A 24,068-nucleotide genomic window follows, 5' to 3' on the forward strand; every position below is an offset into this window, starting at 1 on the left:
GGGCAGAGCCGAGGGGAGCGCGCGCCATGGCGGCCCCTCCGTGCGCCTTCTCCCCCCGCGGGTGCCGCTTGTTCGCCTCGTCCGGGCCCGATGGGCGGCTGCGCTTGTGGGACACGGCCGGCAGCCGCCTGCAGCACGAGTACGTGCCCTCCGCCCACCTCAGCGCCGCCTGTACATGCTTGGCCTGGGCCCCGGCGGGGGCGCGGCAGCCCCCCAGCAAGGTGCGTGAGGGGAGGGCGCGGGGAGGTGGGGGGGGCGACACGCGTGAGCGCTGGGATGGGGATGGCGGCGACCCGAGCAGCCCTGACGCGTGGCCGCGGCCCGCTCGGCTTCACCCCGCCCTCCCGGCGCCATGTGGCCGGCCGGGCCGGGGAGCGGGGTGCGGGTCCCGCGGGCTCCGCGGGGTTCGGGCACCGTTTCGTCCCGTCCCCCTGTGGCCTCGAGGCTTAAGGTGCATTCGCGTGTGTCGCACCCCGGGATGGGGGGGCGCGGGGGGAGCCGCTCCCCTTCCCAGGATTGCCGTGCTCAGGGTACATTTCACGTGTCCGTGGGGGAGGCGGCTTTGGAAGCTTAGTTTTATGTTTTTTTCAAACAAAAATTCGGTAGAAGCACTGACTGTTGAAAATCATTTATCTCTCTTGTTATCTACGTGGAAGAAGCCTTCCTTGGAGGAGCGAGGTATGTTACTTGATGGCACGTCTTGCCGTAATTGAAAAGGTGATGCTACAGAGCAGGCCAGCTGCTGTGCACGAACTCAGTTCGCTTTCCGGTAAAGGCAGTATCTCGCCACACTTCCTTACCCTTGGAAGTACTCCCATGCAAGCTGCTGCACTGTCTGTGATTCATCATCCTGAGTCCAGGAATCCTGCAAGAAAGTGTTCAGTAGTTCAATTCGCAGTATGCATCAGGAGCGCTTGGATGTTCTCCACCCTGATCAAGTTTAGTTAACGTCACCTCAGGTGAACACCAAACCTAAGAATACCTGGAGTATATACGGGGGTACCTTTTTATCTTCTTTATGTAATTCTTTAGCTGGAACATACCATTTCCTGAGGAAAAAATAATGCAAAACTTAGATAAAGTATGTGAAATCCACCCCCCCTTAATATAAGAAGTAAGGGGTGTTTTTTAAAGTGTGTTTTGGTATATCAGCAATTTAGTGTATCTGAAATGCTGTTAAGGGTGTTTCAAAATGCTTAAAACACAGGTTATCAACCCAAAGAAGGGCAGTATTGCTCAGCTGAGTCCCTGAACTTTGTAAACTCTCAGGACACAGTGAAGAATGAAGTAGAAAGAGTCAGTTTTACATCTAAAACATCTAAATGGCCTGAACCTGTTCCTTTGTCATGTAACTGAAGTAAAAAGGATCTGTTCACGAGTTGAAAAGCTGTGTAGATTCTTTGCTCCTAAATTCATTGAAGGTGCCATGTGAAAATAGGGTTAATCTGTCCTGTGTAAAATAAAACTGAGGTAGACACGTTGCACTGCTGTGGTGCCACAACTCAAGCACAAAGTTTCTGAGGGGCTTTTAAAACTTTTTTTAAAATAATCTTTTCTAGAGACACACTCCTATACCCCACAGGTCTTTGAATTTAATCTGGTTTAAGGTTATATGAAAATCACATTATTTACCTCTCAGTGCTTTCTAGTATTTTAGTAGTTTGAATCCTGTCCCCTGCTTGGAAGCTAGTTTGTTTTAAAGTGGGGCTGGGAAACATACTGGTTTTTGCAATAGTTGTGCCATAAAACCTTTAAAATGCATTAATTTTTTTTCCTTAGACTGAGTTGTAGAACTGAAACTGGGATAGTTATGCCAAAAACATTTTATTAAATGTGTTTTTTCTGGTGTTATTTAGTCTCTCTCTCTTTTTTTTTTTTTTTGTTCCTGGAGAGTTGGCATCTATCTAGGCAGTTCTAGTATCTGGTGTTCGGGGGTAGAACTCTGCCAGTGGGTAGCTGTAAATGGTGTTTGGCCAAATTACACTTAAACTCCATATGTTTTGGACTGCTGCCATGTTAATGGAGGCTGTGTGTAACAGGGGAATATTAGAAATCACATTTTGAACTGCAGGCTCTGGAATTGCTGATGCAGGGGTGGCTTTACTGGGATGCTCCCTGCCCTCGTGCTTCCAGTGTCAGTGCTTCCTGTGTGCAGTGTTCATCACCTCCTCCATGGGGTGTCTTGTGCAAGAGTGAACCTCCAACATTCAAAACACCTTCTTCCACTCTCTTCCTAACAGGCTGCAATTGCTCTGTCAACTGTCAAGACCTTTAGCTTTCTCCCCATTTCAGTGTTCTAAATGCTTTATTTCACATGTGAGCAGCAGATTTCTGTTTAGAAAGTCTCAGTGGCTTATCCAGTCAAGGAAGAACATTATGGAAAAACGTGTGCACAGTTCTTTTTCGAATAATTTCTTTTAACCATCTCTGCTAATTAAAACATGCTTTTTCAGGCAAAGCTGAAGATTTTCTAAATAAGCTTGAGTTTCTATTAATCTGAGAAAGAAATCAAATGACAAGGAAAGTGATACTTGTCCTGTCCTTTCCATGACAAAAGGGTGCTCTTCTCTTTAAGACCCTGATCCATAGATGGATCCCACATGGATGTTAAGTGCAGCTGTCATTCTCTCTGTGTACTAATCTAATGTAGGGAAGTTTGATTTTTTTTTTTTTAAGTTCTTAGTGTTTTTTTTTTTTAAATAATCTCAAACATTATCAGGTGTCTGCATTTTCCACTGGCATTTCTTCGTGCAGAACTTTCTGACAAAGTGCTCCACTCATATTGCTGATAAGGGGTAGTCAGTAAATGCATTTGGAAAAAAAAAAACAAACTGGAGAAACCTTCACTGCCCCCTTGCTTTCCTTTTTTTTTTCTTGACTCTGGAAATAACTGTGAACTTGTGGGAATTCCATTGTGCCCTTGAGTTGTTCCAAGGAAATTTGCCATAGCAAACTGAAATGGAGGGTAAAAAAAATTTAGTTGAAAGATTTATTCAAGGGGAAGAGAATAAAGTCTGTTATTAAGTTTGGTTTTGCTTTGGAGAGGTTATGCATGGGATAATTGGTAAAACTACTTGGAAGAGATTGAAAAGTATCAGAAAACACATGAACTGAACTTGCATCTCCACTCTGTGGCCTTTGTCTTTGCATGTCAGATGCCAGTTTCAATTAATTGCCATTAGTTTCTCAGCATCTGTTTTTATGATATTTTATAAATACATTTCTTTCCCAGGAAAGATAAAGCCTAAACAAATACTTGCAAAACCCCCTAATTGTAGTATCTTTTCTCAAGAGTCTTCTTTTGATGTAGAAGTTATCTTTACAGCAATTTTGTATTTCTTGGTGTAAACTAAACCAGTTTTCTTTGCAGAAAGTGTTAGCTCTGTTAAATACAGAAGGAATAGAAAATCCTGCTTCAAAGAACTAAAGTATTTATCCTTTGCTATCAAACTTTTATATCTTAGTTCTGGTGAAAACTACCACATCCTGATTGTCATATTTCTGGACCTGAGTAGAAATTATTTGTGTTCACTCTGTCAAGTCCGTTGTAAAACAGATTAGCTACACCACGTGGAACTTGAACAGGGCTGCTTGCTCACATTTTATTGGTCTCCTCAGGCTTCTTCACGCTGCTTGTCAGTGCAAATAGGTCTGTTGTGTAGAGGAAGCATTCCCATGTGTGTAATTCTTAAATTGGAAAGAATGCTTTGCTGTGATGTAAGGAGACTTACGGAGGTCTAATTTAAAAACTAATCAGTGGCGTTAAGGATTTTTTTCTTTTCATGTCTTTGAACAGCTTTTTTATTTTCTTTTTATTATTTGTGTGTGTGCAATTAGTGATTAACCCAGTGAGAATAAATATGATGACTACTTCTGCCCTTTTTATTTTAATTTCACATGTTTTGGAACCAGTTTTATTCCTTCTCCCCTTTCCCAGTGATCTGCATTCTCGAGTTTTTGGTTACAGGAGACAAAACGAAAACTCTCCTTGAGGTGGCTGATAGCACTTGCAGAGCAAAAGAGTGAAGACTTACGAATTGCCTGATCATGAGGACCTCTGGTGCAGACAACAGGACTTGGGCAGAGCACTTTCCTTTGAATCCCAGTCACTTCCCTCTGTGGAATGGGGAAGCACTTTATTTTTAAGAAGCATTATGAATGCTTCATATTTGCAAGACTCTTGATTACCTTTTGAGGAAAAATAAACTGATCATGATCAAGCATATCCATTTTGTAGGTGAAGTACTGCAAATATGTTTAGCTTTACTTCTGCCTCTGGGACAGGAAGTTTGTGAAAAACTTAAATGTGTTTTTTTTCCCAGATGCATATGTTTGGGGTGGTAGCAAAATGGCCTCTCACAGGTGTTTCCAAGTGACTCATAGCAAGTTTGTTACTCTGTACATGGAGGTACAAGATGAGTTTCTAGGATTTTGTACACTTCAGTGTTCATTTTGTGTCTTAGCAGTGTTTGTGCTGACTGTCTGCATCTCAGACTTCTCTTAAGGTTTTTCTTCCCTCTGCTTTGACACTGAGATTAGCCAGTCAGACTGATTTATTTCATGGTTTCTCTCTTTTGGTTTTCCAGGATGGCCCCCAGAGGAAAAAACGGAAGTCTGAAGTTGGAGAAGTGGACAAGCAGTTAGATATCCTGGCTATTGGTACAGCAGTTGGTAGCATTTTGTTGTACAGCACAGTAAAAGGGGAATTACAAAGCAAGCTAGTAAGTAATGCACTCTTCATCACATGCTACCAAACACTGACGGTTTTAGTCAGTTTAGGCCGAAAAATCTTGGTTTCTTAGTGCAATATCTTAATACTGTCCATGGATTTGCTACTTTACATTAAAAATAACAGTAACGGTGAAATTCCTCACTGGAGGGTTAAATCCTCAATGGGACTGTCATACCCTCAGTTCCTGCATGGCATTGTGGGAGGGAAGGGCAGAGAACCCATCAGTGCTTGGGAAGATGTCACACTGATGGACTCTTCTGTAAATTTACCTCCGTTGTGGAAGCTCTTGAGCTCTTAGCACATGGTCTTTTTTGAATGATACACGGTGACTTTTAATTTTGCCTTTCCAAACTCCCAAGCGCCTCCAATTCTAGTTATGGGTTACGTAGCAAGCAAAATAAATCCGTATGAATGGCTGTGCAATACTTTTGAGATACTTGGGTATGCTTTTGCTTCTAAACACAAAGTTGTAGGTAAGGTGATAAACATACATGAATTTAGAGAAAGCAGTAGTTTCTGAGAATTATGATGTGTGCAAGTGGCAATAACTAACGAATATCAATATGGAAAAACTATGCTGAAAAGTGTAGTTGTTTGTTTGAAGAAATTCTTTTTCTGTAGAGGACAGCAGCTGAGTTTTTTTACATATAGGTTGAATTAACAGATTATTCCTGTTAAAATAAGACTTTTAGGGGTCTTTACTGAACAGAATATCTTGTTGCAATGTAGTTTGTCTTGCTCAAAGCTCATTTGCAACAATACTTTTGGGGTAATCCGAGCAGGTTGTTACAATCCAAAAAGTGACGTAGACTCCATTAAATATTTCGTAAATAATTCAAGGTTATATTTGGAGCTGCAGAGGTTTTGGTTGTTAAGAGAAGTGATACTGCTTAAAGGGTCTTTTAGTCTGATGATAGTCTGCTCCTGAATGCTGATAAAAAGGGAAGGCTACTCACCTCTGAGTGGTCTTGAGGAAGGAGGCACTTAGATCACTTCAGCAAGACACCTGTGGCTATTTTTGCCTTGGAGCAGATTTCATATGGTTAGCCTTGTTTGGCTGCATGTATAAAAATAGCAGGGAAGACAATTTTTTTTTTTTTTTTAAACTCTGAAGTCTTAGAAAAATCATCAAAACATAGAATATCCTCAGTTGGAAGGGATAATCAAAGGCCAGCTCCTGTGGTGGCACTCCACCCTGAAACTGAAGGGAGCATGCAGGAGTGTAGATGCTTGTGGTCAAAAAGGAATGACAAAAGAAACGGGCTCCATAAAATCTACAAAGTTGTATCAGTAAATTGTGTGCTTGTCATGGAAATTGCTGTCTTCTAATATAAATGCACAGCAGTGGATTTTGAATAAGGGGTAAGGCAAAAGAGAAGAGAGGGAGAAAGAAAGGAATGAATGAAGAAAAAAAGTCACCAGTCCTGGCTCCAGCATCAAACCATCTGATGGGGTGTCCAGTGACCTGGGGCATCCATCACTCAAGCTCTGTGGCAGCACCTTTTTATAGGCAAGTTCTGCCCACACTGGAGCAAAGTTTCTCACTTTCTATGTGAGTTAGTTACCATGTGCGATTTGTTCTAGACCTCTCTGGAAATGAGCTGGAGGGCTTCGAGGGGTCTTTGATGGTCTCGATCCCCCCCTGCTGGGGGTGCCTTTTGTCAACAGACCAGGCCCACTTCCTGAGTCTTTCCTGCACTTGTGTTGTCCTGATGACCTGGAGCCAGAACAAGGATGGACCGGGAAAGTGCTTCCTACTTTCACATGGCCCTCTACTCCAGCCACGTCCTGTTCTTTTTCACAGGGTGTTCTTGCCAGCAGTCCTTGGTTTGTTCCATGGCTGTCTGGCTATCAGTGTTTGAGGCATACACATTGGGCTGTCTTCTAGGCTTCTACATGGCCCTGCACAGGACAGCCCCAGGAATCACACCGTGTGCTGGAGGCCATGGTCCAAATGCTTCTTAAACTCTGGCAGGCTTGGGGCTGTGACCACTTCCCTGGGGAGCCTGTGCCCTGTGGGTGAAGAACTTTTTCATAATATGCATTCTAACTCATCCCCTCCCAACACGGCTTCTTGCCATTCCCTTTGGTTCTGTCACTGTCCTCTAGAGAGAAATCAGTGCCTGCCACTCTACTTCCCTGTGTGAGGAAGCTGTGGATGATGTCTCCTCTTCTCTAGGCTGTATAAGCCAAGCCAAAATACTTACATGTATGTACCAAAATATGAAATAGCTTCAATTATATATAGCTGTCACGTATATTCTTTAAAACACTCTTCAGGATGTCAGTGATGGGAATTTAGTTCTCAAAAGAGCGCCTTGTTCACATTGGTGTGGGGAAGAGTCAGTCGTCAAGACTGCTGCAGTGGGTTGACCCTCTATTATCCTTTGTAGGATGGTGGTCACGACAGTAGAGTAAACTGTGTGAGATGGCATCAAGACAGCTGCTGCTTGTATAGCTGTTCAGATGACAAACACATTGTGGAATGGAACACACAGACCTGCAAAGTAAAGTGGTGAGTAGTGCTGCTTTTTGCTTGAATTTTTTTGCACTTGCTTTTGTGTGTTTTCTCCCTTGCAGGTTTTGGAAATGCGGCACTTTGCTTTCCAGGTTTCGTGCCCACAAAGCGACTGTTGGCTGTTATTTTTCTGAGATTGGAAGTGGTTTTATTAAGGGATGAAGGCATAATTGTCGGGTGTCTTCCTCTGTATTGGAAAGGCTAGATGAAACTGTTCTGAGAGGGGTTTGGATCCCTCCATGCTAACTTTTACTGAGACTGAAAGGCTAAAAGTTCCACTAAATGCTGCAAGATTTAAATTCTAGAAAAAAAAAAATCCTTGAGCAGATACTGGAAGACCTCGTTCCAGTAAAACCTGCTGCATGCACCCAGCTTTGCTCAGAGGGCCTTGCTGTGATGATAACCCACTTGGTTTCGCTTGCTGCTGATGTGCAGTGGAGACGCTTCCACTTGGCTGTCTGAGCAGGCTGCTACTGTTAAAAGTACTGTTGAGCAGAATAGAGCTTAATGCAGAGTAACAAAATGTCCGCTGTAAGCGTTTATTTTGTTTTGTAATAAAGTCAAATTGTTTTTAAACCTTAAAGAAGAAACCAAGATTTCTATTAATAATCCTGGTTACCTTTCTTCAATAAAAGCCTACTGTGTGATGGCCATTGATCCTTCTGTTGATGTTCTTTTTTTGTGACATTTCCCTCTGCTGGTTATTATTGCAGTGCTCTTAGTTTTGTTAAGGTTTGTGTGGGCCTTGCAGGCAGCCCATCATCAGTAGCCTCTTTGGTTTCTCTAGGAAAGAGATGCATGCTTAGGTTGTATTAGGTTGAGCCTATGTAAAGTAGCAGAAGATGGCTGTAAAATCTAGCCTTCTTTATTGGAATTGAACACACCCAGTTCCCTCACCTTTCCCTCTTCCATTATGTGCTCTAGTCCCTAAGTTGCTTCCATGGCCTTCTGCTGGATTTACTCCACTGTGTTAGTGACTTTGTTGTCCTGTCCCACTGAACTCAGCACTCAGGTGCAGTTTCAAGGGCTGCACAGAGCAGAGGAGTCCCATTCCTCGACCTGTTGACAGCACTGTGGCTAATGTAGATCATACACAGCTGACCTCATTGTCACAAGGACTCCCTGTCTCCTTGTGCTCAGCTTTACTGTGAGGACTGCAAGTCTCTTTTCTGCAAAGCTACTTCCTAGCTATTTTTCCCCAACCTGTACTGGAAGTTTTCCATCTCACCTGCAGGACTTGACATTTTCCTCTTCAGTTTTGAGGTTCTGACAGCCTGTTCCTCCTCAGGCCTGCTGAGATGCCCCTGAGTAGCTGCCCCATCCACCAGTATATCAACTGCTCTCCCTAATTTGGGATTGAGTGTGAAGTTGTTGCATGTGCATTCTGTCCTGTTTCAAGATCATTAATGAAGACTGGGGCAGTTATGAAGGATATTGAGCAGTACTGGGATGTCCTTAGGGGGAGTAATGCCAGTGACTGGCCGCAGCTGGACTTCATGTCAGTGATCACAACTATTTGAACTCAGTGACGCAGCCAGATGTTACTCTCCTTAGAGACCATCCATTCTGGCTATATATCTCCAATTTGGCTGCAAGGATACTATGTGAGACCTTCTCAAAAGTGTTGCTGACATCAACCTAAATGTGTCTCTCCTCATCAACCAAGGCGGTTGTCTCATTAAGGCAGTCAGGTTGGTTGGACACGATTTGCCATTTGTAATTCTATGCTGGATGTGCCCAGAAACGTTTTTTGACCTTTCAGTGCCTGGAAATAGTTTCTAGGTGGATTTATTGTATAACCTTCTGTCTTGGTTCCTGGATTATTCTTCTGTGCATTTATGTTCTGTCACTTTTACCTGTTTCAAAGGAAAGTCCCATGCATTCATGCTACACTTTTCTGTGGAGAAAGCCCTCTTATTGCCTTTCTGGCATGTCATTGCTGAGGTGCCTTGCTAAAGGTCCTTGTCTTGCAAGGCATCCTGCTATTGTTCTGTGAGCCCAGTAAAATCAAAGCTCTGAAGCTGCCCATGGACATCTCATTCACCCTGTTTTTATCCCACAGTGTGTGTCTTCATGTACAAGTACTGGAGATGGGTCCCAGCCATGCTGCTTTCTCAGGGAAAGTGAGAGAATTTGCTGTCATACCTCTTGGATGTTTCCCTCTGCCCCTGTAACTACCAGGAACCGGGGTGGGGGGCTGTGGTTATGACACATAATTTGAAGCATTGTGTTCTTTCATTTTAAAGATTGCAACAGAAAATCATTCCCAGAGTGTACAGATAAAAAGTACAGGACCGATGTAACATCATGGTTTTTACCTGAAAATTTTCTATGGTAATGGTACGAGTCATACTTAAGGTAACTCAAGCTGAAGAGAGTAGAAGAAATCAGTTCTCTTAAAATTTTACCTACTAGGAGGAACAAATTATCCACAATAATTGCTCACACCCAGCTTACACATCAGAGTGCCTGCATTCCTTAACACCTGTCAGGACCTGGCCCACTCTGTGGGCCCTGATTCCACAGAGAAATCAGGATGGTTGCTCCTGGAGTAGAGAAATTGTGTTTAATTTTTAAAATTTGATTTGCAGGCTGCTAGACATTCCTATAGAGGTATGGACTGCTAGAAAGGGAATTGAAACCATGTGGCTTTAGGTTTGGCTTTCTTAACTACTGTAGGAGTACTCCACAGGGCCACTTCAGGAGGTGTGTGCAGCACACGTGAAACCTCTGGCAGAGGCACAAGCTGTTGGGGAGGAGAGTCTCTGAAGAGGCAAGACAAGGTGTTGTAGAGAGGTAGCCTGAAACATTCTGGATGACTTCTTGTCTCTCTAGCTTTTTCATGTCTTAAACACTCATGACTACTCTAGAGGCATTCTGGACATATCTTTTATGAGATCCTGTTTAAAACTCTTTCCTGTAAAAATTATATGAAGAGTATCCAAAGTGAAAACCAAGGTATTTTTGCTGTGCTTTATATTTTGCAGTCTAGTTTAGACTCATTTTTTTAATACATTTAAAAATACCACCTTGGTTTATGTTAATAAATGGTTTATATTCTTAGTCATGACCTTGTCTCTGGTAGAGAATACAAAATCTTGTCAAAATCTCTAAGGTGCAATGTTGTTTCTCAGGTTTGTGGGCTGTAAAATTCTCAGCTTCTATCAAAAGTGACACAGTAAATGATTCCTGTTTTAGAAAACAGAAGAGGTATTGCTTGAGCATATGAAAGTTATTTGGAAGTATTTCCAGTTTACAGTCAAAATATGGTGTGTTGCAGGCGACTTCTATCTGTAAATGATTTTAATGTTTTCCTTGCAGTTTTGTCCTGTGAGAAGCACATATTATCAGTATTTCTTTAAAGCACATTCAGACTTCTCATGACAGCATCTTTATTTTTTACTTTTTTTCTGTACTTTCACGAGTGCTTTGAATCATAGACCATTAAGGTGAAGTTTATTTTGTCAGTGACCTCAGAGGCTTGGGAGGAGGGCTAGTAACTGAATAGGCTTTAAAAACTCTGAATTTTAGTGTTGAGAAGGCCTTTTGAATGGGTTGCTGATACAGAAGTCCTTGAAAATGGTATGGCTCTTCTTGCCCTGCTTTCAGAAGTAGGAAACTTTGAGAGAATTCAGAACAGAATAGCAAGCATTAAAAAAGAAGTCAACAATTCAGTATTGAATAGCTTCATATTTTTGAGTTGTGTTTCTTTCGTAAACTAATTTGAAGGTGAAGTGCCGAAGCAGATAGCTTTGACCTCTTGACTGCTTAAATCACTGGGTTTTAAGTTTTGCCTTAAATTTTCCATCATGGTGAATTTTGAGATTATCCTAATGAGTAATGTTTTTCTATTTCTCCATCTTTCTCCTTTTGTACAATTCTAGTAAGTGGAAAGGTGACAATAGCAGTGTCACCTGTCTATGCATTAGTCCAGATGGAAAAATGCTGCTGTCAGCCGGTAGAACTATAAACTGTGGGACTTGGAGACCAAAGAGAAGTCTACAGAGTAAGTACCATCTGTACCTCTGTTAAACTGGATACAAAAAAATGCCCTTCTCGATTGGTGACACTACCTAGCCTGTGTTTCCTGACCAGACATCTAAAACATTGTGTGTGAGGATACAATTAGCAGTTTTGGGATTGATGGACATTTTTGATATGATGGTACCCTAAACTGGTTTCCTTTTGCTGAGAGTTGAATGAGGACATTAAACTTTTGTTCCTGAGCATGCTACCAGCATCCTTTCTCAAGGCTGTAGGAGAAAGATGGATGCTGTTCTTTAAACTGGGTCCCTGTCTGACAACCCTTCTGTCAGGACAACTCAGTTTCACCACCGTATCAGTTACTGCTGGCATGGGTTTTAACAAGAGTCCCTCCGGAAAGCCTTCAAGTTTCCTTGCTAAACTTCATGTAACTGGTGGCATTATCAGTTTTGCTGTTGAAACAGTTGGAAGGCATAGGAGCAACTCCTTATTGTTCCCTGAGCAGGGCTCAGACATTGAGCAAATGGCCATGCTTTAGCTGATCCGTGAATGCTGCCGTGTTCTCTTGCCTGCTAGCAGACAGGACAGGGATAGTCTCTGAATCTCCTGTCAGGTGAGTGTGTACACATGTGCTGTTACTGTGGGCTTGCTGGCACATGGCAGCTACCATGTATGTCTGCATTCTATAATGACCAAAACCACTATTTGCAAAAGTAGATTGAAGAACCAATTTTGGGGGGGGCCTTTGGGGGTGGTGTGTTGCCCAAATTTAGTGTCAGCACACGTGTGTCCATTGTTATAGTTGAGAATGAAATTGAATCTAGTACCATTGGAAAGGTTGAAGTGTAAAATTGGGAGGGCAGAGGGGAGTGCTTTGTGACAGTAACAGCAGTACATGTGGATGTAATTTCTTTTGCATGGATTTAGTCCCAGTGAAATTGCCTTTGATTCCCCATTTAAGTTTTAAAATGTTGATAAATATCTGGTAGGTCAGAAAAAGCTTCCTTGATATACAGAGATGCAGGGAAATTGATCACTAGTTAAAAACCACTCAGCTGTCCTTGTTGACTTAATAACGCTTTAATCTTTCCTAATGTTCTTTGTTAACTAGCGTTTTGATTTTTGCCATATGATTGCTTATGACAATCATGGAAAGATCCTGTTTTTTCTCTTAGCATTTCACAGGCCATGCTACATCAGTGTCATCATTAATGTTTACCACAGTGAAACCTATGAATGAAAGTAAACCTTTTGATGGAATTACAGGACTTTATTTCTTGTCTGGAGCGATACATGATCGATTATTGAGTGTGTGGTATGTAAGCTTTTCATAATTTGTGACTGTGATCAGTTTTGCACATAGACTCATCAAGTGATTGTGATTGTGGTTAAACAAGGTAAAGCAGAATGGGCACTCTGGAAAAATGCAGTGATGATCTCTTTAATGGTGGTTTCGACTCACTGATTGTTGGGTGAAGACGAGATTTTCCTTGGCTGTGTCTGAGCATGCTTCCAGTTGCCGTCTGTATCACTAGTGTTTTTCAGAGCATACTGTGTAATGAACTTCCTTGTTCCTTGCACTTCTTGTAAGGTTTATTCAAAGTTTTCTTGCTCATTTTCACTTGAGAGTTACTTTGCTCTTGGAAGTTAGAACATTTTCGAAGCTGAAAACTGAAATGTCGGTGTGGTGCCAGATATGGTAGATACTACCACATTTACTAGTGATTTATAGGCTTTATAATGTTTGTCTGGTGCAGAGAATGCTGTTTGTGCTGTGGTAAACAATGTGTACTTTTTGTGTCTTCCAGGCAGATCAGATCAGATAGGAAAGAAAAGAATGCTGTGATGTCTTTCACAGTAACAGATGAACCAACTTTTGTTGACCTGACTGTATCAGAAGTCAAAGAAGAGGTAGGAGCATTACTTTGTAAACAAATATGTTCAACAATTTTCACTTACCACATCAATTTCCTTTCAGGGGTGTAAAGAAAGAGGCTTGGTTTGTATTTGGGTTGTGTAATGCAGAGATAAGATCTAAATGCTGATTCATGGGTGTAAAGATATTTATTACAGGTGCGTTTAAGAAGCTGGTAGTTTGAAATGCTCCTTTTTAAAGCTACTAAGTGCACATTCAGTGGGTTTTTTCAGAGATTTTGTTTGTGATGGTGGAAATGCCAGTTGTTTCCTGTTTAGAAACAAGTTAGTAATCAAAGAAGCAGCAAAGAAGAACACAAAAGAAACTATTTTTAAAATTCTGGTTTGGGTATGATCCTGGGTTTTTTTCTGATTTCACATGGTTTTGGCAGTGTAACTGCATTTGGAATTGAGCTAGTTTTGAATGAGTTAAAAGTAGCAGTGTACATTTGCCAAGTCTTTCGGTTTTAACAAGCACAAGTCTTTCAAAGTAGTTGCCTTGTGAAAAATATGTGAATATGAAACATGTTCACAAACTGTTTCCATAATTATTTAAAACATTTTTATCCTGCTGCCTTTAAATTCCATTTCTCAGAGCAGTATTTCATGCTATATTTTTCCAGTATTTCCAGTTCCCTCTTCCTGCATGTATGGAGAGTGTTCTGTAATGTATCCCTGTCATTTAGTTTGTCAGAGGAGTCATCTTAGTTTCTTTCCTCTAAGCATATTCAGTGTCAGCGCCTTTGCAGAGGTGTGCCTCTAGACATGTGTCTGCTACTGTGCAAACGCTTTAACTCAGGATATATTATTAGTGATAAGGTACAGTTGTGAGTTATCTTATTAATCTTCTAACACTTGCACTGAATGTTCCTGAGTGATTACATCTTTGATCTTCCTTTCAGATTTAGTGTAATGTTCTTGAAAATATTCAAATTGTAGCCATGCAATTGTCTCTTGATGTCTTGAACTTCCAGAAGATTTTTTCTTTGATCTAATGAAACTCTCTTACTGTGCCTTCTTTCAGCCTGTGAAGTTAGCAGTTGTGTGCAGAGATGGGCAGTTGCATTTATTTGAACATATCTTGAATGGGTAAGTTAGAATTCATCTTGAGGGTGTCTTTGGGAAAGGTCTGGGGTTACTCCAAGGCGAAGTTCAGTTTTCTTGTGCTGCTGCCTTTAAGCTCTTGTATATGCTGGTGAACCAGGTTCCAGGTGCTTCTTTGTGTTGTGTTACTGGACACATTTTTGAAGAACTCGCTTGTTGGGGACTGTGTTTCACTTGGGTATTACATGTGGCTTTAACCCAGATTTTGTGTGTCTGTGCTTCATCTTAGTCACCTGTAAAAGGTGTTGAATGTCTGAGTTTGCTGGTAATGAACGGTGCTTAGATGTGCAAGATACTGAAATATTCAAGCTAAACATCTTGGAATTTTTTAATTTTTTTTTTTTTTTTTTTCCCCCAGTTATTGCAAAAAACCCTTAACATCAAACTGTACTGTTCAGATAGCAACACCTGGGAATGATGGGGACTCCACACCGAAACCAGTCCCTATTCTAGCAGCTGCATTTTGCACAGACAAACAGTCTCTGCTGCTGGTGTATGGAAGCACCTTACAGCCCATCATAGAGAAAGTGGTATGTAAAACTTAGCAGAGAGGGTTTGTATTCTGTAATATGGACTGCATGCTTCTTTCACTTGGAGAAATTTTTGGGTTTATTATTTTTATTTTTACTGTTTTGAAATGATATAACAATACAAAACATACTCCTTGCCTTTGTTTTGGGAGCTGTGACTGTTGCCCCAGAGCTGTTTGGAAAGGCAACTTGTATTCTTTCATTTTTTCAGTTGGAGTACAGGTTAATGTCATTGCTGACTGTTTCTTGCCATTTCAGCTGTTGCTAAATTAGGCCATTGAAACTGGTTTTGATAGTTCCAGTTTACCTGTGTAAATGTCCTTGGAGGGTATAGAGATCTGGTAACAAAAGGCAGATATGCAAAGGAGCTGCTATTATAGAGTGGAAAAAGTTCATTCTAATTTATACCATTGGAATTTGTTCTCATCTTTCCGCAGCATAATGAATCACAGGTGTGAGTATCAAATGCATTAACTGGTTTTGTTCCTGTCCTCCTAGTCTTTGAACACCAGTGAATCCCACGTATGTTTGGTACGGGACGTCCAGAAAGTGTTGTCACTTAAAACAGATGCTGCTCTAACAAAGGTGAACTTTGCATGAAACGTGATTTTGTTGCTTCTCTTTTTTTACTTCAGAAACAAAGTAGGTAGCATTCACTGCTCTCTAAAATGAGGTTGGATTTCTGGGTGGACCTGTTCAGAGCTGCAGAGGTAGTTACAGGTGTCCATAGCACTCAGGCAGGTGTGGGTAAAGAGATCTTCATGGCTGCTCTGTGTCCTGACATGTGCAAGAGCACACTGTGGCCCTCTAGTAGCACAGCAGGTGTGCTTGAGAGATAGGACTGATTTTCCGGCTAAGATCAGTCTGCCTTAGGGTCTGTTGGTTTGTACAACCTCTTTGACCCTGATGGTTTGGGGTGAAGATGGGATGACTTTGTTTTAGAGTCTAAATAAAACGTAGTGAAACTTTAAGGGGCGAGTCCTTTTTGCTCTTTCTTGATGTGGCCTTCATGTGTTCCTGCTCACAGGGACCTGGGCACTTGCATGGCAGCAGTGTCCACTGAGGCCACTTGTCACTGTATTCTTTCGTGCAGGATCCCCTGGGTGTTTAGAGACAGACTGTAAAGTTCTTAATTATTGTGCATATTCAAGGCCTTGAAGATTTGAAATGCTTGGAGTACTAGTGAAGTGAGCAGACCGCGCTGTTTTTATGACCCTGTAGTTATCTACCGGGTCTGGTGCTCCATTAGCCAGGCGGGGTTTTGTGCTGATTCCTCAGTCCTGGAGCTGGTGGGTAGCAGGGCTGAGCTGCAGGGACAGGTGTAGGGCCTCTGTGGCATGCAGTGATGATACCCATCTTGGTTTCGCTTTTTGCTGAATTCAGTGAAGACACATTTCTCTTGGCTGTCTGAGCATGCCATGCGGGGAGAAGGTCAGTGATGAGTGTGATGAGGTAAGGGGATAGTATTTTATCACCACTGGTGTTCTGTGATAAAATTCTTGATGCAGAAAATCAACTTTTTGGAAATTGGAAGTGGCTTTGCTCAGTGTAGTAGATTAGATTTTTATCACTTCAGAGGTACTTAAAAAAAAAAAGGCCTGGATTGAAGTGCTATGGTTTAAAGAAGTGTCCTAGAAGTAGCAGAAAATGCATTTTTGATATTCTGGAAGTGGCGTACTGCCTTAATTCTCCATAAGTCAGGGGAGCATTTGGTTATTAAATACAAAATTCCATCTCCTTTGTGTTCATTTAAGATGATACCTTAGCTTGTTTGGTATAAACTAAGGTGTCTCTTTTTGTCACCGTGATCACAGCCTAATTGAGACAACTGAGTTCTGTGTCTGAGCAACGCCTAGAAGAAAAGAGTTGGGATTGGAGGGAATAGTGACTACTTTTTGCTGTTACATTGTGCTCCTTTTCTTGGTCAGTTACTGCCTTCCAGTGGATGCTAAATTAATCTGCATGTGGTTTATGGAGCTGACTGTTAGCACAGGTGGTATCTATTGTCAGCAAACATCCAAATATTTGTTGTTGGATACAAAGAGTTCTGTGAATGTTGCAGCAAAAGCTTATAAGAAAAGTGGTTCACAGGTGATTCCAAAGAGACCATTGTTGTAGTTACTTATGAGAATTAGCTGTCTGTTTCTTGAGGTTATTAGTTCTTTGAAATATGTCAGATTTGCCTAATATTTGTCAATAAAATGGGTTGTGTCAGGCTGGTTTTACTATATGTATTTTAAAATTGGAATCAAATATGTACTTTAAATTGGAAGAAAGCTCAAGATACTAGCAATTCATGCAAATGTGGTTATCTCTGTGCACTAGGTAAAGACACCTGTTGTGAACTCGGACACCAAAGTTCTTGTGCCTGGCATTCCAGGACATAGTACAGCTGTCAAAACTCCAGCCTCGGGAAAGGAGAAAAAGAAAAGCAAGAGGAAACCAGGAGAGACAGAGGTAAAGGGCTTCTTTCAAACTCAGCAAGAATGGAGAAACTAGAATCAGAAATCATTGCTAGACATTCTTTAGGTGAACTTGAATTTGTGTTGTTTGCTGTGGAAGAAAGGTTAATGATACCATCATTCTGTATGAGACTTCCCCCTGCTCAAAACCTTTCCTTCATTCAAATCTTTTGTGCCTTGCCTGTGGTTTTGCCAGGTTGCAGAGCTTTGTCACTTGCTTGTTGCTGCCAATGCCAAGATAGGTTAATACTTTTCAGCCAAAACTTAATAATCTGCTTTTGTTTCCTCACGCTATCTTCTGTTAGTGCATTTAAAAGAATACACAAAATTTGTGTTCTTTTCCAGCAGAATTGGTGAGAATGCTTTAAGTTAGGTACTTTGCTTTCAGCTGATACTTGTAAGAAACCACACTGATTCAGCACTGCCCTTATTTCCCCTCTGCAGGAGAGCATTGAGGAGCGCCTTGGGGCATTGGATATTGATGTGAACAAAGTCAAAACTCCAGGTGGCCTTCCCCAAACAGACAGCTTTGCCGTGCTGCTGGTTCAGGGCTTGGAAAGCAACGATGCAGAAATCTTAAATGTAAGTCTTGCAAGCTCAGTGTGTGCTGTTTAATCTGTTCATAGGGTCTGGTGCGCAGGTTTCCTGAAAGCCGGGAAGGCTGAACAGTTCAGAACCTGTTGTTTCTCCCAGCTGCTTTTTGCTGGTTTGCTGCTCAAGGCAGGGCTGTTCTGAATTATAGTAGTGATGTTACTTTTCTGTTGTTACCTGCTTTGCTTTCTGAGTCAATCCCTGAACTCTGAGGTGCTTTGTTTTTGATAATTTTGTTATGTTACAGCTCAGATATTTTACAAGTGATGCTACCAATGCAGCCGTGTTCCCTTTAGCTTGGACTGGAGCGTAATCTGTGCTTAGTCTCCTGAGGGTACATTTTTCAAGCAGGTACTGTTTGAAAAATGAATTGATGACAAGTTTCACTTGAAGAGCTTATCTTTGCATTTGGACTAGGAGGGCATAATAGTACCGAGGTGGGAAACTGTTAAGAATTTGATGCATAGAAATTTCTTGTCACAGATGTTAGTGAAAGGCATTTATTTATGGAAGTCAATCTCCCTTGATATTTTCTGTTTTTCATGTGCCTGTAATGCATAATTTCAAATTGTTTTAGATGGGTTTGAGTGCCTTTACTTTGTTAATTTTCCCTGACATGTGCTATGAAAAGGAGTTTCATTTTTCATCTTTTGCTCATTATCCTCAGCATACAAAAGTAGTGGAGTAGGAAGAGGTTTACAAGCAGGACTTTTTGTTTCTGCTGATTGCCCACACACATGTTAAAGCTGAATTATTCTCTGATCATACTTTTTCATTTTAACAGAAAGTGCTTAACACAAGGAAAGAAAATGTAGTAAAGAACACAGTAGCCAGAATGCCTATACATGCTGTCATTCCACTGCTGCATGAGGTAAGAGAGCCTGCACTTCTTATACTGTCATATAAGCCACATGTGATTTGCCTTTTAGCTGCTAAAATCCAGGATGTATCTCTTTATCTTTGAAATTGGTTTGATGTTGTAAGATAACTAAAATGTTTCTTAATTCATCCCTGATACGCTTTTTATCTTTTCTGGCTGAAGCTTAAGCAAAGGACCAAGTGTCAGTGTCAAAGATAGTAATACATGACCTAATGCTCTTCCTATCCTAAATGATTATGTGGGAAAAGAAAGGGAAGAGATTAAGCAAAAGCTTGTTTAGTCCATGGCCAACAATCACTATTACATCTTTTTTTCAAATACTAACATAGATGATAATTTGGAGCATCAGAAAGTCCATTTGCTGTACCTAAACTTTGAACATCAATTAGTAGTAATTTTAAAAGGGATTTGGCTTCTGAACTGCTTATTCAGCTATATTAAATAAACTCTTTATTTAGACAGAAATACATCAATGATTAGCCTTGACTGGACATTACTTTTTTAAACCAAACATTGGTCAGTAGCTCTTGTTATGTGAATGATGTTCTATTACATAAGTTAATAGTTCAATTGCTTTTGTATTTTAATGAGCTGACCACAAATAAGATTCTTTTTTTTTATGGTACTGATCTTAATTGACTTATGTAGATAGCCTGGTGCTGAATGTTTGGTTTTACAGCACCTCCTTAGGCTTATGTTCATGAGATCCTGTGTTTCTTCCTTGGGACCTTTGTCAGGGAATCTAAGTGCAAGTGTTTACCTCTATAATCTCAGTGGATGGTCAGACCTTTGGGTAACTGTCTTCTCCCAGGCTTGAGATTTGTTGTGTGAAATTGCCTTTACATGATACTTCTTTCACTTGTTTATCCACCTTGTCTGCCCTGTAACAACAGAGATGAAAAAGAAGAGGTTTCCTACTGCTTATTCCTGCCAGGTTTAAGCTTCAGTGGCTATTTTGCATGTTAAGAGTTCCAGCTTTCTTTTAATACTGAAACCTAGGTTCTGCAAGTTACCAGCCTGTGTAGTGGGTAGTAGAGCCAGCAGTGTAATTTTCTGGAGCCTGGCAGTGGTTAATCCTAGCAAACCTCAGATGCCTGGAGAACTTGCTGCCCCAGTATTGGGGCTGTCAAATGATCTCATGTTGGGGTTTTAAACTCATTAGGTTTGTTATTTATTGCTGACTGTTTTTTTGTCCTTTCAGCTTACAAAGAGATTGCAGGGCAACCCATACAGGTAAGAAACAACTCGGCTACAGTTCACTTCACCTAAAACTTTGCACATGTGTGTGTTATGGTCCCTCCTGCCATGTATGTGATAGATTTCCATAGTAACTGCAATTAAACTGTAGCATCTGGAGGTAAAAACTCACCTCACTGAGGGTGAAAAGAGGAACTTGAAACACTTAAAGCAGTGCTTTTGTCAGTGTGGCTGATGTGAAATTAAAAAGGGAAAAGGATACCTGAAATAAGTGTGTAACCCTGAGAATGTAACTGAAGGCCCCTAATGTTTACATTATGGACCTGATCAATAAATAACTCTTGGGTGTAGAGCTTTTTTAATTATCAAATATATTTAGACATCTCTTAATGTCTAACGGGAAGAACCAACTTACCCCCCTCCATCTTGTTCTGTTGCCATAAGGACAGCTTTGCTGAGATGGGCTGTGCTGAGCTGTGGGGGTTGGGTTGGTTTGAGTTTCTTTTTTTAAATATAAATTCCCTCATTGTAGGTGGAGAGGAAAGTAGCATGCTTTGATCTTTTATTCATTGAGGCCATCAATAAAAGATTTCAGAAGTGCAGACCCCTGAGCTTGCCTAGTTTGGTCCCTCACTGAAATGTTTTCCTTTCCTAACAAACAACTTGCCTACCCCATGTGGATAGCCAAACTTTACATTTCCATCTGTAGAGAGCACTTATCTTGCTCTCTAATTAAAGAGGAACACTTTATGTAGAACTGTTTAGCATCTAGAATGTGAAATAGGTTTCTTTCAGCCAGTATCTCTTGGATATAATTGATTTCCCTTTTCCAGTGCCTCACTAATGGTTCGATGGCTGAAGTCTGTTTTTACCCTACATGCATCCTACCTGTCCACAGTAAGTATTTTTCATTCATGCCAATGCATTTATGTAAAACTACATTTAAATGCTTAAATAAACGTGTTTTCTTTCTTCAGGCATTTGTCTCCTGCTCTCTGCATATGGCAGTGCCCAAATCAATGTATAGAGTTATGCTTACACCACTTTGGGGGAACCTACTGCACACTGCTGACAAATTGTTTATCTTGGTCATTCCTGACATAATTACAGTGATCCCAAAGTCAAACCAAGATAAGTTATATCACAGCTGTGAGAGGGAACAAAATTACTGCTGAAGAGTAATCTAGCCTATGTCACTAGGTCTTACAGAGCTAAGTTTTCTTTCTTCTTGTAATGCTCATAATGAGACTGTCTTGGGCATGGCCAGATTTACAGAGCAGGGGTATGCCAAAGTTGGCAGGGTAGGAAGTAGGTAGGAAGTAATTCTGTAGCTTCTGGATTGAAGTCCAGCCTTGCCTTACAAGTGATGGACACAGCACTCTTGCTGGGTTAAGAAAAAGATGTTTGGGCAGTGTCAGTCCTTTCTGCCTTTTGTTATAGGATTGCTGAGCAGCAGAACTTTCATGTGTTGCTGAGGCACACTGGTCTATGTTCAGTTTGCACTTAGAGAGCTTTCTGAGCAGTGTTTCACCCCTGCGTGTGGCAGAGACTGGAAAGGAAAAGGAGTCTAGGAACTGCCATGCTTTAAAAGTAGATGGTACTTCTAAACATAGCTAAGCGTTAATTGATCAGGCTGCAGGTGGTTCCTGTGAGCCCTCAGCTCTCCCTTCTGTCTAGAATAAGGGAAGCAAGTGTTGCTTGCTTGAAAAATACACAAGTCATTTAAAAGAAAACAATATTTGGGATGTGTTTGTTAACAGCTTCTTTTTTTTTTCATCCCTCTCTTCTCTGAAGTTGCCAGACCTTATTCCTCAGCTGGGAATGTTATACCAGTTGATGGAGAGCAGAGTAAAAACTTTGCAAAAGCTTTCCCGTCTGCATGGAAGACTCTTCATTCTTGTCACCCAGGTAAGCTTCAACTGCATGACATGGGATGTGCAGGGGTGTTGTTTGCAAACTTCACTTCCTGTCGGGATTGCATCTGATGTGATCTACCCTGGGCACTTGAATGCAGCTGCTGTCCAGGGATGCTGATAAGGCTCAGAGCAGACCATTAATGGACTGTCCTGTCAGTCCCTGCTCACTGGGACTGTTTTGTCCTGCCAAATGTGTCTGCTCACTCATAGAGTTTTAGAGAGGAATAAATAGGAGGCCCTGAGTCACTTTGGAGCATTGATTTTACTTGGTCATTTTTACTTTTTTGGCTGTTAAGCCAGCCCCGTGAGTGAATTAATGTGTGCTACCCTTAATTTAGATTTCATTTACATTGATAGGAGTATTGTTGTCTTTTAACGTTGAAATACATGATTTAATCTAAGGCTAATCTGCAAATTCCATTCAGGTTGCAGCATCACAAACAGTTCAGGATGTACCTGAGGTTAATCAGACTGCAAAGCTCGTCTATGAGGATGGTAAGTGTTGTATGCTAAGTGTAACTCAGCTCCTGAATTCACATGGCAGCCTACTTGATGGCTGTTCATGATGCTCCTGTGATTATCTACCAGTCTGTAGATAAAGGGGTTTTGTGGGATGTCCATGGCAGGAAAATTAGTGGCTAGTGATGTAGACATCTTGTAGTTACTCCTTCCTTGCCTTCCTTTTATCTCCTTTAATCCCCTCCCAGCCTTGCTTCACAAATGAAGAAATCAGTGAATTGGAAGTTCTGTGTGCTGCTTTAACGTAACCTAGCAACGTAAAATTTCTAGTGTTACCTGCCCTTGTGCTGAGGTACATTCAGTGAAGGCACTGCTATGTTTGAATCATCAGGACCTCAGTGTAGGGGATGTCCATGTGTATGAGTGCATGCTTCCAGTTTAGCTTTTTTCCACTGCATCTTCAGCCTGTGTATTGGTAACGGAAGTGACCTGGTCTTAACTGATGTTGGTTACCTCATTTCCAGGTAGAGTCAGTTTCGGTATGGAAATAGCACAGATTGAAGACTTGGCAGCACGTGGGACTGGACTTTGTTTGCACAGAGATATTTTAAAGCCTGTTCTCCAGACTGAGAGATTGTTTTTTCTTTGCAGACTCCTCGGAGGAGGAAGGCTCAGATGATGAGATGATTGCAGATAAAGACTCTGACGTAAGTGGAGTTGGACCAGATCTTCTCCCCTTTGCTTGTAGCAGAGATGATGTGGCTGACAAAGGACCAAACATTTCTCTTTTATTTTTCCCCCAGGAAAACTGGGATGAAGATGAAGAAAAAGAGGAGCAATCTGATGAACAAGACATGACTGTTGAAAAGGAAATCAACGGTGATTCTGATTTGGAGCCAGAAAATGAAAGTGAAGAAGAATAACAGCACAAAAGAGTAATTTTAGCAGTTTGAACAAGTGGGCCACCTCTGATTCTGGATCCTGTTGCTGAAAGATGCTGTATTTGCATATCAGGAGTGCAGAACGTTGCACAGCCTGTGTGCAGAGGCACCTGTGGGGCACTGCATTTCTGAATCCAGAATGTTTAACCGTGCCAGCCTTCTCTCGCCCTCCTTCCCTGCGCTTACTTAGAGAAACGTTTCCTCCACCTTCCGGTCAGATTATGCCTGTCATGTGGACATGCATTTGTATCTCAAATGAATAAATCTGCCACTGCTGTTTGTGTGGGAAACTTGGTTCAGCTTTACATTGAATTTGTTTCAAATATTCAAGGATCAAAGACAGCTGGTCTATACCTTCTTTCCATGCTTCAGTTAGCAATAGCAAGTGGGCATCCTTCTGATTTTTTTTAAAAAAAAAGGAAACAGAAAAAAGAAAAAAAAAGATATTTTTGTAATATTTAAATTCTGTCTTGAAACTCTATTCTTCCCCCTTTCATTGGCTTAGCCATACTTTGGCAATATGTAAATGCCAACTTGACTTAAAAAATGGGTTTTTCCTTTTTTTTAACAAATTTGAACTCAAGACTTTTATATGTACAAATCAATGATTTTCTTGTGCTTTAAAAGGACATTAGAACTATCACTGGCTCCTAATTTTGTTTTAATGGAGGCTGTATATAAGTTTTATGCTAACCCGGAGGACAGACCATGATGAATTGGGTGGGGAGAGGGGAGTGACACAGGGAAAGGAGAAGGTGAATGCTTGTGAATACATAGCACAGAGTATACCTTTCTTATGGATTTTTAATCTCCCAGTGGCAGAACAAGGACAGCTATTTG

The 24,068-nt window shown here is 41.2% G+C and overlaps 1 protein-coding gene and 3 non-coding genes across 4 annotated transcripts; all 4 read left to right on the plus strand.

The window, feature by feature from the left end:
- Nucleotides 1-6: 6 nt before the first annotated feature.
- On the plus strand, nucleotides 7-23,522 carry WDR43 (WD repeat domain 43). The gene is given in 20 exon segments (XM_058419686.1): nucleotides 7-221; nucleotides 4,587-4,721; nucleotides 7,126-7,247; nucleotides 11,135-11,214; nucleotides 11,217-11,244; nucleotides 11,247-11,256; nucleotides 12,410-12,549; nucleotides 13,043-13,145; nucleotides 14,173-14,237; nucleotides 14,611-14,782; nucleotides 15,281-15,367; nucleotides 17,108-17,239; nucleotides 17,689-17,826; nucleotides 18,620-18,706; nucleotides 19,917-19,948; nucleotides 20,746-20,809; nucleotides 21,707-21,820; nucleotides 22,254-22,323; nucleotides 22,939-22,994; nucleotides 23,091-23,522. Coding segments are annotated over 20 exon segments (1,950 nt in total). The 5' UTR covers nucleotides 7-26; the 3' UTR covers nucleotides 23,211-23,522.
- On the plus strand, nucleotides 7,639-7,716 carry LOC120751339 (small nucleolar RNA SNORD53/SNORD92). The gene has a single exon (XR_005700402.1). It is a non-coding gene; the product is annotated as a small nucleolar RNA SNORD53/SNORD92 (small nucleolar RNA).
- Nucleotides 12,659-12,742, plus strand: LOC120751340 (small nucleolar RNA SNORD53/SNORD92). Its single transcript, XR_005700403.1, has one exon. It is a non-coding gene; the product is annotated as a small nucleolar RNA SNORD53/SNORD92 (small nucleolar RNA).
- On the plus strand, nucleotides 16,120-16,197 carry LOC120751338 (small nucleolar RNA SNORD53/SNORD92). Its single transcript, XR_005700401.1, has one exon. It is a non-coding gene; the product is annotated as a small nucleolar RNA SNORD53/SNORD92 (small nucleolar RNA).
- Nucleotides 23,523-24,068: the final 546 nt, after the last annotated feature.

Source organism: Hirundo rustica, chromosome 3 (genome assembly GCF_015227805.2).
Source record: "Hirundo rustica isolate bHirRus1 chromosome 3, bHirRus1.pri.v3, whole genome shotgun sequence".
NCBI classification, from domain to species: Eukaryota; Metazoa; Chordata; class Aves; order Passeriformes; family Hirundinidae; genus Hirundo; species Hirundo rustica.